This window comes from Triticum aestivum, chromosome 2A (genome assembly GCF_018294505.1).
Source record: "Triticum aestivum cultivar Chinese Spring chromosome 2A, IWGSC CS RefSeq v2.1, whole genome shotgun sequence".
Classification (NCBI taxonomy): Eukaryota; Viridiplantae; Streptophyta; class Magnoliopsida; order Poales; family Poaceae; genus Triticum; species Triticum aestivum.
In genome coordinates this window covers 194,783,021-194,797,650 of record NC_057797.1, presented here as the reverse complement: position 1 = coordinate 194,797,650, position 14,630 = coordinate 194,783,021, and the positions used below count along the sequence as shown (strand labels likewise).

The following is a 14,630-nucleotide window of genomic DNA, read 5'->3' as shown; positions in this document are numbered from 1 at the left end:
TCCTTTTACTTTATATCAAGAAATTATGAATGATATTACACCTGCTGAGATAGAAGATATTGATGTTACTATTAAGCTTGCTAATAGAGATACTATATCACCAATTGGGATTGTTAGAGATGTTGAAGTCTAGTGTGGGAAAATAAAATACCCTACCGATTTTCTTGTTCTTGGTTCCCCACAAGATGATTTTTGTCCCATCATATTTGGTAAACCTTTCTTGAACACTGTTAATGCTAAGATAGACTATGAGAAAGAAATTGTTACTGTAAGTTTTGGGGATTTGTCTCATGATTTTAAATTTCTCTTAATTTCGTAGACAACGCCATGATAAAGAATTGCCTAGTAAGGATGAAATTATTGGTCTTGCTTCCATTGGTATGCCTCATACTGATCCTTTAGAACAATATTTGCTAGACCATGAAAATGATATGTTTATGAATGAAAGGAAGGAATTAGATGAAATATTCCTTAATCAAGTGCCTGTTTTGACACACAATTTGCCTGTTGAAATCCTTGGAGACCCTCCTCCACCCAAGTGTGATCCCATGTTTGAGCTTAAAAATTACCTGATACTTTGAAATATGCTTATCTTGATGAGAAGAAGATATATCCTGTTATCATTAGTGCTAACCTTTCAGAGCATGAAGAAAGGAGATCATTGAAAAGTTTGAAGAAGCACCATGCTGCTATTGGACATACTCTTGATGATCTTAAGGGCATTAGTCCCACTCTATGTCAGCACAAAATAAATATGGATCCTGATGCTAAACCAGTTGTTGGTCACCAACGACGGTTAAATCCAAAAATGAAAGAAGTGGTAAGAAATGAAATAATAAATCTTCTGGAGGCAGGTATAATTTATCATATTGCTGATATTAGGTGGGTAAGTCCTGTTCATTGTGTCCCTAAGAAGGGAGGTATTACTGTCATTCCTGATGATAAGAATGAATTGATCCCATGAAGAATTGTTATAGGTTATAGAATGGTAATTGATTTTCGCAAATTGAACAAAGCTACTAGAAAAGATCATTACCCTCTACCTTTTATTGATCAAATGCTAGAAAGATTGTCCAAACATACACATTTTTGCTTTCTAGATGGTTATTCTATTTTTTCTCAAATACCTGTGTCAAAAGAGGATCAAGAAAAGACCACTTTTACTTGCCCTTTCGGTACTTTTGCTTATAGACGTATGCCTTTTGGTTTATGCAATGCACCTGCTACCTTTCAAAGATGTATGAATGCTATATTCTCTGACTTTTGTGAAAAGATTGTTGAGATTTTCATGGATGATTTCTCCGTTTACGGAACTTCTTTTGATGATTGCTTAAGCAACCTTGATCGAGTTCTGCAGAGATGTGAAGAAACTAGTCTTGTCTTGAATTGGGAGAAGTGCCACTTTATTGTTAATGAAGGTATTGTCTTGGGGCATAAAATTTCTGAAAGAGGTATTGAAGTTGATAAAGCTAAAGTAGATGCTATTGTAAAGATGTCGTGTCCTAAAGATGTCAAATGTATAAGAAGTTTCCTTGGTCATGCTGCTTTCTATAGGAGGTTTATTAAAGACTTCTCTCAAATTTCTAGGCCTCTTACTAATCTCTTGAAAAAAATATGTCCCCTTTGTTTTTATGATGATTGTGTAGAAGCATTTGAAATACTTTAGAAAGCCTTGATTTCTGCACCTATTGTTCAACCACCTGATTGAAATTTACCCTTTGAAATTATGTGTGATGCTAGTGATTTTGCTGTTGGTGCTGTTCTAGGACAAAGAGTTGATAAGAAGTCGAATGTTATTTATTAGGCTAGTAAAAATCTAGACAGTGCCCAGAGAAATTATGGTACTACTGAAAAAGAATTCTTAGCAGTTGTTTTTGCTTGTGATAAGTTCAGATCTTATATTGTTGATTCCAAAGTAACTGTTCACACTGATCATGCTGCTATTAAATATCTTATGGAAAAGAAAGATGCTAAACCTAGACTTATTAGATGAGTTTTCTTGCTACAAGAATTTTATTTGCATATTATTAATAGAAAGGGAGCTGAGAACCCCGTTGCAGATAACTTGTCTAGGTTAGAAAATGTTCTTGATGACCCACTGCCTATTGATGATAGTTTTTCTCATGAGCAATTAGCTATCACAAATGCTTCTCGTAATACTCCTTGGTATGCTGATTATGCTAATTACATTGTTGCTAAATTTATACCACCTAGTTTCACATACCAACAAAAGTAAAAGTTTTTCTACGATTTAAGACATTACTTCTGGGATGACTCACACCTTTATAAAGGAGTAGATGGTGTTATTAGATGTTGTCTAATTGAGCATGAACAGGAACAGATCATACGCAAGTGCCACTCCGAGTCTTACGGAGGACACCATGCCGAAGATAGAACTGCACACAAGGTATTACAATCGGATTTTTATTGGCCTACTCTCTTCAAGGATGCTCGTAAGTTTGTTTTGTCTTGTAATGAATGCCAGCGAATTGGTAATATTAGTAGACGTCAGGAAATGCCTATGAATTATTCACTTGTTATTGAACCATTTGATGTTTGGGTTTTTTGATTATATGGGGCCTTTTCCTTCCTCTAATGGGTATACACATATTTTAGTTGTTGTGGATTATGTTACTAAGTGGGTAGAAGCTATTCTAACTAGTAGTGCTAATCATAACACTTCTATTAAGATGTTTAAAGAAGTTATTTTTCTGAGGTTTGGAGTCCCTAGATATTTGATGACTGATGGTGGTTCACATTTTATTCATGGTGCTTTCCTTAAAATGCTTGCTAAATAGGATGTCAACCATAGAATTGCATCTCCTTATCATCCTCGGTCTAGTGGTCAAGTAGAATTGAGAAATAGAGAAATTAAATTGATCTTGCAAAAGACTGTTAATAGATCTAGAAAGAATTGGTCTAAGAAACTTGGCAATGCATTATGGGCTTATAGGACTACTTATAAGAACCCTATGGGTATGTCTCTGTATAAAATGGTTTATGGAAAAGCATGTCACTTACCTCTTGAACTAGAGCATAAAGCTTATTGGGCAATCAAAGAGCTCAACTATGACTTCAAACTTGCCGGTGAGAAGAGGTTATTTGACATAAGCTCGCTTGATGAATGGAGAACCCAAGCCTATGAAAATGCCAAGTTGTTTAAAGAAAAGGTTAAAAGATGGCATGACAAAAGGATACGAAAGGGCGAGTTTAATGTAGGTGATCATGTTTTTCTATACAACTCCCGTTTAAGATTTTTTGCAGGAAAGCTTCTCTCTAAATGGGAAGGTCCTTACATTATGGAGGAGGTCTATCATTCCGGCGCCATCAAAATCAACAACGTTGAAGGCACTAACCCAAAGGTGGTAAATGGTCAAAGAATCAAACATTATATTTTAGGTACTCCCATAAATGTTGGGACAAGTATAATTAATACTATAACACCGGAGGAGTACATAAGGGATATTTTCCAGAACGTTTCAGACTCCCAAAAGGAATAGGTATGTGGTACGGTAAGTAAACCGACTCCAAAACATTTCTAATGGCAATTTTTCTGCATTTTGGAATATTATAAAATAGGAAAATTAAAAGTAGTCCGAAGAGCGCACGAGGAGGCGACAAGGTAGGAGGGTGCACCCTACCCCCTTGGCGCGCCCCTGACCTTGCCGACACCGCGTGAACCTTCCGGACTTTGTTTTCTTGCACAATACTTCTTTTGGCCAGTAAAAAATTCATTATATAATATCCCGAAGGTTTTGACCATCGTACCACAACAATACCTCCTGTTTTTTTATTTCAGCTATTTCTGCAGTAGTTTTAGAGAAAGATGTCTTCGCAAGAGTCGGTCGGGGAGAGTCGTGTCTCTCACCTCACACTGGGCCCAAGAGCATACATCGAAGCTGACCACTTAGAGCAATCAACAGAGGAAGAGATGGAGGCTGACTTGAAAAGTGTGGATGCCATGGAGGAGGATCAAGAAGCTACCTCTCATCTTCAACCTGGATTTATGCTAGAGGAACTTCAGAGCTCAGCGATACCAAATTCGGTCATCCCTCCCAATGCTAGATTTCTCTCTTATGAAAATATGATAAAGACTGTTGCCTTTCCCCCACGGCTACAAACATCCATGGGTGGCTGGAGCTCTAGCCATCACGGGTAAACTCCGCAAGGAAATAATGGGTCTTAAGCAGCAAAATAATAAGCTCGAGGAGGAGAATCACATCCTAAGGGGCATCATAGCCAAGAATATCACATCACCACCTCCGAAGAAAGAGACATAAATACATGGGTATGGGCACTCCCCTTGGCAACTGCCAAGCTTGGGGGAGGTGCAAAGGTTATATCACCATCACATCTTTACCTTTACCGTTTTTCTTAGTTCGATCCTTTTGGTTATATCTTGATCTAGTAGAATAAAGTTTTTAGTATGATCTAGCTTTGAGTTTTGTTTTGAGATCTATCTATGTAATCGAGTCCGTGAGTTATATAATAAAGGGTAGTTTTGAGTTGAGGGTTTTGCTTTCTTGCTATGATCTTGAGGGTATAAAAATAAAACAAATAGATAAAAAGAAATAAAAAGATCATATATGATCTTATGGAGAGTGATGACTTCACATATAAGAAGTATGATGAATAAAATTTGTTGGGAGTTGACAAACATAGTTTTGGTCATTGTTGCAAATAATAGGAAGTAATAAAGAAAGAGAGGCTTCACATATAAGTATACTATCTTGGACAACTTTTGTAATTGTGAGCACTCATTAAAATATGGCATGCTAAAAAGTTGATGTTGGACAAGGAAGAGAACATAATGGGTTATGCTTTCTTATATCCGAATAGAAGTTATATTGTCATGGATCCCCGAACATGTTGAGCTTGCCTTTTCCCTCTTATGCTAGCCAATCCTTTGCACCAAGTAGAGATACTACTTGTGCATCCAAACATGCCTTAAACCAGTTTTGCCCTGAGAGTCCACCATACCGACCTATGGATTGAGTAAGATCATTCAAGTAAGTTGTCATCGGTGCAAGCAATAAAAATTGCTCTCTAAATATATATGATCTATTAGTGTGAAGAAAATAATATTTATACGAACTTGTGATATGGAACAAATAAAAGTGACATACTGCATAATAAAGTTCTTTATCACAAGCGGCAATATAAAGTCACGTTCTTTTGCATTAAGATTTTGTGCATCCAACCATAAAAGCGCACGACAACTGATACACCCATTTTGCATCATGCACTCATATTGATATTTATTTCATTATGGGCTGTTATTACACATTATATCACAATACTTATGCCTTTTCTCTCTTATTTTATAAGGTTTACATGAAGAGGGAGAATATCGGCAGCTGGAATTCTGGACTAGAAAAGGAGCAAATATTAGAGACCTATTCTACACAACTCCAAAAGTCCTGAAACTTCATTGAGAATTATTTTGGAATATATAAAAAATATTGGGAGAAGAAAGCACCAGAGGGGGGCCACCTGCCATAACAAGGGTGGAGGGCGCGCCCTACCCCCTGGGCGAGCCCCTGCCTTGCGGCCACCTGACAGGCCCACGATGCCCATCTTCTGCTATATGGTGTGTTTTGACCTGGAGAAAAAATCAGAAGGAAGCTTTCGAGACGAAGCGCCACCGTCTCGAGGCGGAACTTGGCAGAACCAATCTAGGGCTCTGGCGAAGCTGTTATGGCGGGGAAACCTCCCTCCGGGAGGGGGAAATCGAAGCCATCCTCATCACCAACGATCCTCTCATCGAGAGGGGGTCAATCTCCATCAACGTCTTCACCAACACCATCTCCTCTCAAATCGTAGTTCATCTATTGTATCCGATCTTTGTCTCAAAACCTCAGATTGGTACCTGTGGGTTGCTACTAGGGTTGATTACTCCTTGTAGTTGATGCTAGTTGGTTTATTCGATGGAAGATCATATGTTTAGATCCTTAATGATAATTAATACTCCTCTGATTATGATCATGAATATGCTTTGTGATTAGTTACTTTTGTTCCTGAGGACATGGGAGAAGTCTTGCTATAAGTGATCATGTGAATTTGGTATCCATTCGATATTTTGATGAGATGTATGTTGTCTCTCCTCTAGCAGTGTTATGTGAACGTTGACTACATGACACTTCACCGTTTTTCGGCCTAGGGGAAGGCATTGGGAAGTAATAAGTAGATGATGGGTTGCTAGAGTGACAAAAGCTTGAACCCTAGTTTATGTGTTGCTTTGTAAGGGGCTGATTTGGATCCATATGTTTCATGCTATGGTAAGATTTATCTTAATTTTTCTTTCATAGTTGTGGATGCTTGCGATAGGGGTTAATCATAAGTGGGAGGCTTGTCCAAGGAAGGGCAGCACCCAAGCACCGACCCACCCACATATCAAATTATCAAATTAACGAACACGAATCATATGTATGATGAAAACTAACTTGACAATAATTCCCATGTGTCCTCGGGAGCGCTTTGCTTTATGTAAGAGTTCGTCCAGGCTTGTCCTTTGCTACAAAAAGTATTGGGCCACCTTGCTGCACCTTGTTTACTTTTTTTACTTGTTACCCATTACGAATTATCTCATCATACAACTATATGTCACCGATAATTTCAGTGCTTGCAGAGAATACCTTTCTGAAAACCGCTTGTCATTTCCTTCTGCTCTTGGTTGGGTTCGACACTCTTACTTATCAAAAGGACTATGATAGATCCCCTATACTTGTGGGTCATCAACAACCTCTGCTTTCCTCTGCGAAGGGACTACCCTTTAGTTTTATCTTCTACCCTTATACAAGAGTCATGGTAATCTTCACCTTTCCTTTTTACACTTTTTATTTTTGGCAAGCACTATGTGTTGGAGAAAGATCCATATATATATATATATATATATATATATATATATCCACTCGGATGTAGATTTTCGTAAAGTATTATTGTCGACGTTACCCTTGAGGTAGAACATTGGGAGGCGAAACTATAAGCCCCTATCTTTCTCTGTATCTGATTGAAGCTTTGAACCCATAAGTGAAAGTGCATTATATCGACTAGAGGGGGGTGAATAGGCGATTTTTACAAAATCATCACTGAGGAATTTCAGGATGAGGAAATTCCTAAGCAATGAACTACTTAGCAGCAGAATAAGTACTCAGATGCAAGTATAACAGAGTAGTAGCACAATCATCATGATGAAATGAAAACATGCACATAGTACAAGTAGCGTAAACACAAGATAAGCAGGCTGAAGACAAACTGACTGAAGAAATGGCATTGAGGAAATTGAGAAAGTCTTCAGTCAAAGTCGTCGAACAGTAACGATCAAGTACTTCTACACTGAAATGAGGAAATGAAAGAGTTGAGGAAATAGAACCAGTAGCTTGGTGAAGACGATGATTTGATAGACCAGTTCGAACTATTGTGACAGTCGTACGTCTGGTTGGAGTGGCTAGGTATTTAAACTTGAGGACACACAGTCCCAGACACATAGTCCTCACCGTATTCTCCTTGAGCTAAGGTCACACAGACCTTGCCCAATCACTTGTGGTAAGTCAACTTCCAAACCTTCACAGACTCGGTCACTCGGTGATCCACAATTTCCTCTTGGATGCACTAGACCATGATGCCTAACCGTCTGGAGGATGCACAGTCCTCAAAGGTAACAAGCGTCGGTTCCACACAGGAACAATTTCTTCACCAATGCTCAATCACTTTGGGTTTGTAGGTGTTGGGTTTGGGTTTTCCTCACTTGATCATTTTCAGGTATAGCATTTGAACTTCCAGGTGAAGAATTAGCAGATTCACGTTCAATGCATTTCAAACATGGTGGAATGAATTCAACCTAAGCTAAACGGATTTGTTGAGTAAGCAATGAATCACGTTCCTTCTTAAGATCTTATAACTCACCCTTAGCTACTCAAGATCTTGCTTTATTTGAAGAAATTCGTAAGAAAGCTTCTCATGATCAGATAAGAGAGTGTTATGATGACTTTGAAGGTTGTCAAACTTAGTCTGAAGTCTCTGAAGATTATCAGTCAGAGTTTGAGTTTGATCCATTTCTTCACCCAACATATCATCACTCTCATCTAGCATGTTTTGAACTTTTTCCAAAGCTCTTTGTTGTTTAGTGGCAAGGGAAGCAAGTTTGGTATAGTTGGGTCCAAATTCATCACCAAATTCATCATCACTGGACTCAGATAGGTAGCATTTAGTAACCTTGGCACCTTTTGCCATAAGGCATGGTGCAGAGGATGATGATTCCAGATCGAATCTCATATCGTTGAGCGATTCCTTGAAATCCTCAAACCAGGGATCATGACGAGTTCGATGACCTTCATAGACCTCAGAGAGCCGGTCCCAGATGAGCTTCGCATGACTGAGGTGCATAATGTTCCTGAACTGATTTTGGGACACACAAGAGCAGATGGTGTCCTTCGCCGTGAGGTTAAGTAGATTGTACTTGCGAATATCATCAGCCTCCGCCCTCTTGCATAGATCGGTAAGACCAATCTCAGTGACAGTCCATAGTTCGTCATTCATCGCCATGAGGCGCTTCTTCATCATGGCCTTCCACTTGGTATAATCATGATCGTCAAAGATGGGGCATGACACTGTCTTCATTCCTGCTGTCGACATAACTAAAACTCCAGGCGGTTAAACCAAAATCACATAGAACAAGGGAGTACCTTGCTTTGATACCAATTGAAAGTGCGTTATATCAACTAGAGGGGGGTGAATAGGCGATTTTTACAAATTCATCACTGAGGAATTTTAGGGTGACGAAATTCCTAAGCAACGAACTACTTAGCAGCAGAATAAGTACTCAGATGCAAGTATAACAGAGTAGTAGCACAGTCATCATGATGAAATGAAAACATGCACATAGTACAAGTAGCGTAAACACAAGATAAGCAGGCTGAAGACAAACTGACTGAAGAAATAGGATTGAGAATGTCTTCAGCCAAAGTCTTCGAACAGTAACGATCAAGTACTTCTACATAGAAATGAGGAAATGAAAGAGTTGAGGAAATAGAACCAGTAGCTTGGTGAAGACGATGATTTGATAGACCAGTTCCAACTGTTGTGATAGTCGTATGTCTGGTTGGAGTGGCTAGGTATTTAAAGTTGAGAACACATAGTCCCGGACACATAGTTCCAGACACATAGTCCCAGACACACAGTCCTCACCGTATTCTCCTTGAGCTAAGGTCACACAGACCTCGCCCAATCACTTGTGGTAAGTCTTCAGGTGACTTCCATAGCTTCACAGACTCGGTCACTCGGTGATCCACAATTTCCTCTTGGATACACTAGACCATGACGCCTAACTGTCTGGAGGATGCACAGTCCTCAAAGGTAACAAGCGTCGGTTCCATAGAGGAACAATTTCTTTACCGATGCTCAACCACTTTGTGTTTGTAGGTGTTGGGTTTGGGTTTTCCTCACTTGATGATTTTCAGGTATAGCATTTGAACTTCCAGGTGAAGAATTAGCAGATTCACGTTCAATGCATTTCAAACATGGTGGAATGAATTCAACCTAAGCTAAACCGATTTGTTGAGTAAGCAATGAATCGCGTTCCTTCTTAAGATCTTCATAACTCACCCTTAGCTGCTCAAGATCTTTCTTTCTTTGAAGAAATTCATAAGAAAGCTTCTCATGATCAGATAAGAGAGTGTTATGATGACTTTGAAGGTTGTCAGACTTAGTCTGAAGTCTCTGAAGATTATCAGTTAGAGTTTGAGTTTGATCCATTTCTTCACCCAACGTATCATCGCTCTCATCTAGCATGTTTTGAACTTTTTCCAAAGCTCTTTGTTGTTTAGTGGCAAGGGAAGCAAGTTTGGTATAGTTGGGTCCAAATTCATCACCAGATTCATCATCACTGAACTCAGATACTCCCTCCGTCCGCCAAAGAGTGAACGTCTGGCTCGAGTAATTTTCCCAAAATAATTAAATGTCTGGCTCCGCAGCGATCCACCGAGGTAATTTTATGTTCACCCCCTCGGTCTACGCCTCGAGGCAACCGCAGCGGTCCACCACCCAATCCACTCATTCTTACCCCGACCACCCAATCCACTCGTCCTCTCCCCCAAAATTTCCCCAATCTTCCTCCTCACCCCCAATGTTTCTCCTTCCGGGTCCAATCCCAGTTCGCTGGGAGTCAATCCTCCAATCCAAGCCAGTCTTTGTTCATCGGGAGAGTAATGGCGGCCAGTCCATATAAATTCCCAGTATGGTGTGCACCTCACTGGAGCCATGGCGGGCGGAGGAGCGGGCGGAGGAGCGGAAGCCGCTGATGGCCAGCGAGTCGAGGCCGTCGTGACGGCCGGCGGCGCAACACAAGGCCGCGGAGGATCTGGTTCTGGAGGTCGTCACCATGCTCGTGTAGTCAAGTTTCGACCACGTTCGCCCTCATACATCCGTCGGCGGCGGCAATTCAGTTGCGGCGCCAAGATCCTTGACTTGGACGAGGACATAGGGGCTGATGGTGAAGCAGGTGTAGGCCGTGGAGGCACTGTACCTGGCGCTGCACCGGGGCATGCGGCTAACCAGGTCGGCACGGCAGCAGGTGTTGGGCAGGTCAGCGCATCCGTAGGTGTTGGGCAAGACGGCACAGCGACATCAGTCCGTCCTACGGTTGACCATGACGTAGCGGCCGCAGGTGTTCGGGATGTTGCAGAGAAGATGCACAAGAACTACTAGCTCCGTAAGTTGGCTGGATGCAATCTTAAAATTGTTTGGCTTTTAGTTTGGCTGGATGTAGTAAGTATGGCCGGATATTTTTATGCTTTGCAAGTATGAAAATCGATTCGTACTATTGGAGTATGGAAGATATTATTACTATGTATGATCTATTGTTATGGTGATTAGTGTCCTGGTCTCTAAAGATATTTTTCGGTTATGGATGATCTCTTGTTACGACAGTAATTTTAGGTTGGATAAATGGTACTATGTTGATGAATAAACAATCAAGTCCCGATCTCTAAAATTAAGGCTTGACTGTTGTAATACACTCTGTCTCTGTAGCTACTTTGAGTGCACATATGATGGACTTTTAGATTGTCAAATTTGTTCAACTGATTTGACATGAAAATAACTCTGACTATGCATGGATACTTCATATTGTCTATTTTTCTTAATAGAACCGGGATGAAAATTACTTTCGCTATCGATGCTAGGTGATGCATAATTTCAGATTTTCCATTTTGTTCCAATTTTAAGTTGGATAAATAATTGGATAAACAAACAATTAATTGAATAAGCAGTTGGATAAATAATTTTAACCCAATGTCCAACATTACAAAAAGCTACCACTTCTACTAGTACAACTTCTACGCGGCTAAGGTCTGCATCATGCTCTCATACAGAGATTGTAGTGCTATTGTTACAACATTTAGTTGGATAAATAAGGTATTATCTTGATGAATGAACAATCAATTCCTGGTCCATATAGCTACTTCGATTGCACATGTGATGGACTTTTCGAGTGCACAATCATGATGATTTCTTGTACCAGATGATGATTTTGATCAACTATTTGGTACAAAAATTACTCTAGCCATGGATACCAGATGACGGATAATTTACATTCTTTATTTTATGATGCATGGCCAGAGAGTAATGCTGGAAGTGGCATGAAAATTACTCGATTCTAGATGATGCATTTTTAGATTTTCAATGTTGTTCCAATTTTAAATTGGATAAACAAATGATGAACTCAATACTAGTTGGATAAACAATGTCAACCCAATGTCCAGCATTACAAAAGTTGTCACATCTAACGTTAGAACTTCTAGTCGGCTAAGATCTGCAAGATGTTCTCATAGAGTTCGCGATCACAATCTAAAACATTCGGAAGATTTCCTGCATGTTCTAGGCCATCCTTGTATATGTGAGGGATTTTGTAGTCGTTGCCTCCACCTCTCTTCATGACCTCAGTTAAGCAATTGTGTAGTGTAAGAAAAATCCTGTTTATCTTATCGGCATCATAGGCATCATATTCCCGCTGCACATTGCTGATTAGCTCATCTAAATTGTTAGATACCAATCTATCTGACATGGACTATAGTGAGGAAAATATGCCAAGGTCTAGGATATTCATATTCGTGAGTTCGAAGGCTGTTGCATGAGGCGAATATCAAGCCCAGTTTGGGCAACAACATTAAGGAAACGTGGGTCATTACTTGGGACATGTGAGGGTGCATTGTCTTGCTAGATCCATATCGTCTCACCTGCGAGCTCTTGAGGCCAAACTGCTTGAATAGCTGGTAGTACCTTTTGAATCAAACACTCCCTTGATACATCTCTCTTAACTGAGATTGTTTTCGTGATTAGTGTCCCTCTTGGACGGTAATCACTTTTCCTTGGCGCTGGCTCCTACAACCACCAAAGCAACTGAAGTTAGATCAAGTACTGATGTGCATAATAAATAAAAGGACTACAGGTTCAAATTAACCTTTTTGATAAAGGGCCAAATGCCTATCTTCCCATCAAAAATGCAAATACCTTCTGCAATATATCTAGGCATCGCTATAGCAACCAAAAACATTATTTTGCCAATGGAGTTCTTATTTTGCACGGTCCTATGTGGGTCTTCTTCCGATGGCAGCTTGTAGAATTTCATGGTCTTTTGAGTGGTGTTAAACCACTTTTAATCTATATGTATTATGTTATGCATATCCTTGAACGTCAGCCTATTTTTCAAACTTTGTTGGTCAAACATAGAGAGACAAAACCGCAGCCTAGCCTTTTTGCTTCCTTCAAATATGGTTTGAGTGAGCTTGAATGCCTATCGAGCAAGCCGTCCGTAAACATCCTATGTAGTGTACTTTTCTTCACACCCAAAGCTCTTGCGAGACTGCGTATAGTTCTCCTTTGGCTGCAATGAATCTCAGGAACCATACTAAGGTCAACTACAATCCTTTTGCACCCATAGTTTTTCGGCTTCCTTGATCTTACATCAACGGGTATGCCTTGTCGAAGGCACTCCTTCACTCTCCTCCAAACACGTCTGACCTTCTGCACCGAAACATGGAACATGTCTGCAACTTCTATGGTTGTGGTCTTCTTTAATTTTCGATTGACACTTCTTGCTAGCAATTCTTCATAAATACCGGTCCTTTGCAAATCTATTAAGTTCTTGTATTTTCCTTCATCGTGAATTTGCTCATTACCTTGTTGCTCTTGCTCCACATAAATGTCTTCTTCTGGTGTTGAATCATACATGGCTTCATCTGTTGAATCGTCAAGCTCTTCTTCCTCAAATTGAGTCTCTATATCGCCTGCATAAACACCATAGTCTTCCTCGTCAACTTGAAGGTTATGTAGAGCTTCATCCATTGCTTGCACTTCCTCTTCCATGCTCTGGAAAACACCGCCTTGGTCTTCAAGTTCATGGTCTACATGGTGAGGTTATGTGAGTAGTTTAATAAGATTATAATTAAACATTCATATATGCTATGACTAAATTATTTTACTAACTCGATTCATCCGATTCATGCAGGTTATATTCTCCATGGGCAACATCGGCCTCATGTTCCTCTTCTCCATGGGCAATGTCGGGCTCAAGTTCGTCCTCTATGCTGAAGAAGAATCATCAGCATGTGCACATGAACAAGGAGAACAAAGGAGTAGACGATCAAGATGTACCTGGGTTCATGTTCAGATCGATTTGGTGACCAACCTGGAGCTCTTCCTCATGCAAGGGAGACTCGTGTTCATATTCTCTGATGAATTGGTGGCCGACCTGGAGTACTTCATGCAAGTGAGGCTCAAAACTGACATGGAGTTCTTCATGCAAGGCAGCCTCAAGTTCGTCCTCTATGGCAAAGAAGAAGAATCAGCATGCACACATGAACAAGGAGAACAAGTGAAAAGATGATCAAGGTGTATCTGGGTTCAAGTTCAGATTGATTTGATGACCAACCTGGAGCACTTCTTCATGCAAGGGAGTCTCATGTTCGACTTCTCCCTCTTCTGGTGCTATGTTGAAGTCAATGGCCATGGTCTGTCTGTGTGTTGTACTACTTGGTCTCATGCTAGTATGCTCACTTTATAGCTATGTATAGTCTCTTGGTCTTCTAAATTTGAAATCTGGGCTCAATTCTGTAATCTGGCGCTTCTAATTCTATAATCTAGCGCCATATTGTACTAGTACCCAGCTACTAGTTGTACATGGCGGGAAGTGCTGTGGCGGGAAGAAAATTCTATTGGCAAACTTGTGTTTTACTACTCCCTTCTCATTTATTATCAACGGGAATCGAAGCTTTGGTAAAGCTGTTGGCACCTTAATTGAGTGGTGGGAGGGCTTTTTTGCAAAATCCTTAATTTGTCTTAGAATACCCAAATGTTCACTCTTTGGCGGACGGAGGGAGTAGGTAGCATTTAGTTACCTTGGCACCTTTTTCCATAAGGCATGGTGCAGAGGATGATGATTCCGGATCGAATCTCATAGCCTTGAGCGATTCCTTGAAATCCTCAAACCAGGGATCATGACGAGTTCGATGACCTTCATAGACCTCAGAGAGCCGGTCCCAGATGAGCTTCGCATGACTGAGGTGCATAATGTTCCTAAACTGATTTTGGGACAAACAGGAGCAGATGATGTCCTTCGCCGTGAGGTTAAGTAC

General features: G+C 40.3%; 1 protein-coding gene across 3 annotated transcripts; it reads left to right on the top strand.

Annotated features, from left to right (window-relative positions):
* The first annotated feature begins 10,025 nt into the window (after window positions 1–10,025).
* Window positions 10,026–14,235, top strand: LOC123188300 (uncharacterized). 3 transcript variants are annotated; one of them, XM_044600349.1, is made up of 3 exons: window positions 10,026–10,708; window positions 13,321–13,407; window positions 13,505–14,235. In XM_044600349.1, the coding sequence occupies exons 2-3, from the start codon at window positions 13,396–13,398 to the stop codon at window positions 13,880–13,882; spliced, it is 390 nt and encodes a 129-aa protein (XP_044456284.1). In that variant the 5' UTR covers window positions 10,026–10,708; window positions 13,321–13,395; the 3' UTR covers window positions 13,883–14,235. The 3 variants fall into 3 exon arrangements, 2 of the variants coding, with proteins under 2 accessions (XP_044456284.1, XP_044456283.1); XR_006494506.1 differs by having other exon boundaries at window positions 10,026–13,417; XM_044600348.1 differs by lacking the exon at window positions 13,321–13,407.
* The last annotated feature ends 395 nt before the right edge of the window (window positions 14,236–14,630 follow it).

Bases quoted from the DNA above. Each gene is read 5' to 3' on its own strand.
- LOC123188300 (XM_044600348.1), top strand. From the start codon at position 10,673: ATGTTGCAGAGAAGATGCACAAGAACTACTAGCTCC. The intron at 10,709-13,504 runs GTAAGTTGGCTG...CGATTCATGCAG, and splicing joins GCACAAGAACTACTAGCTCC to GTTATATTCTCCATGGGCAA.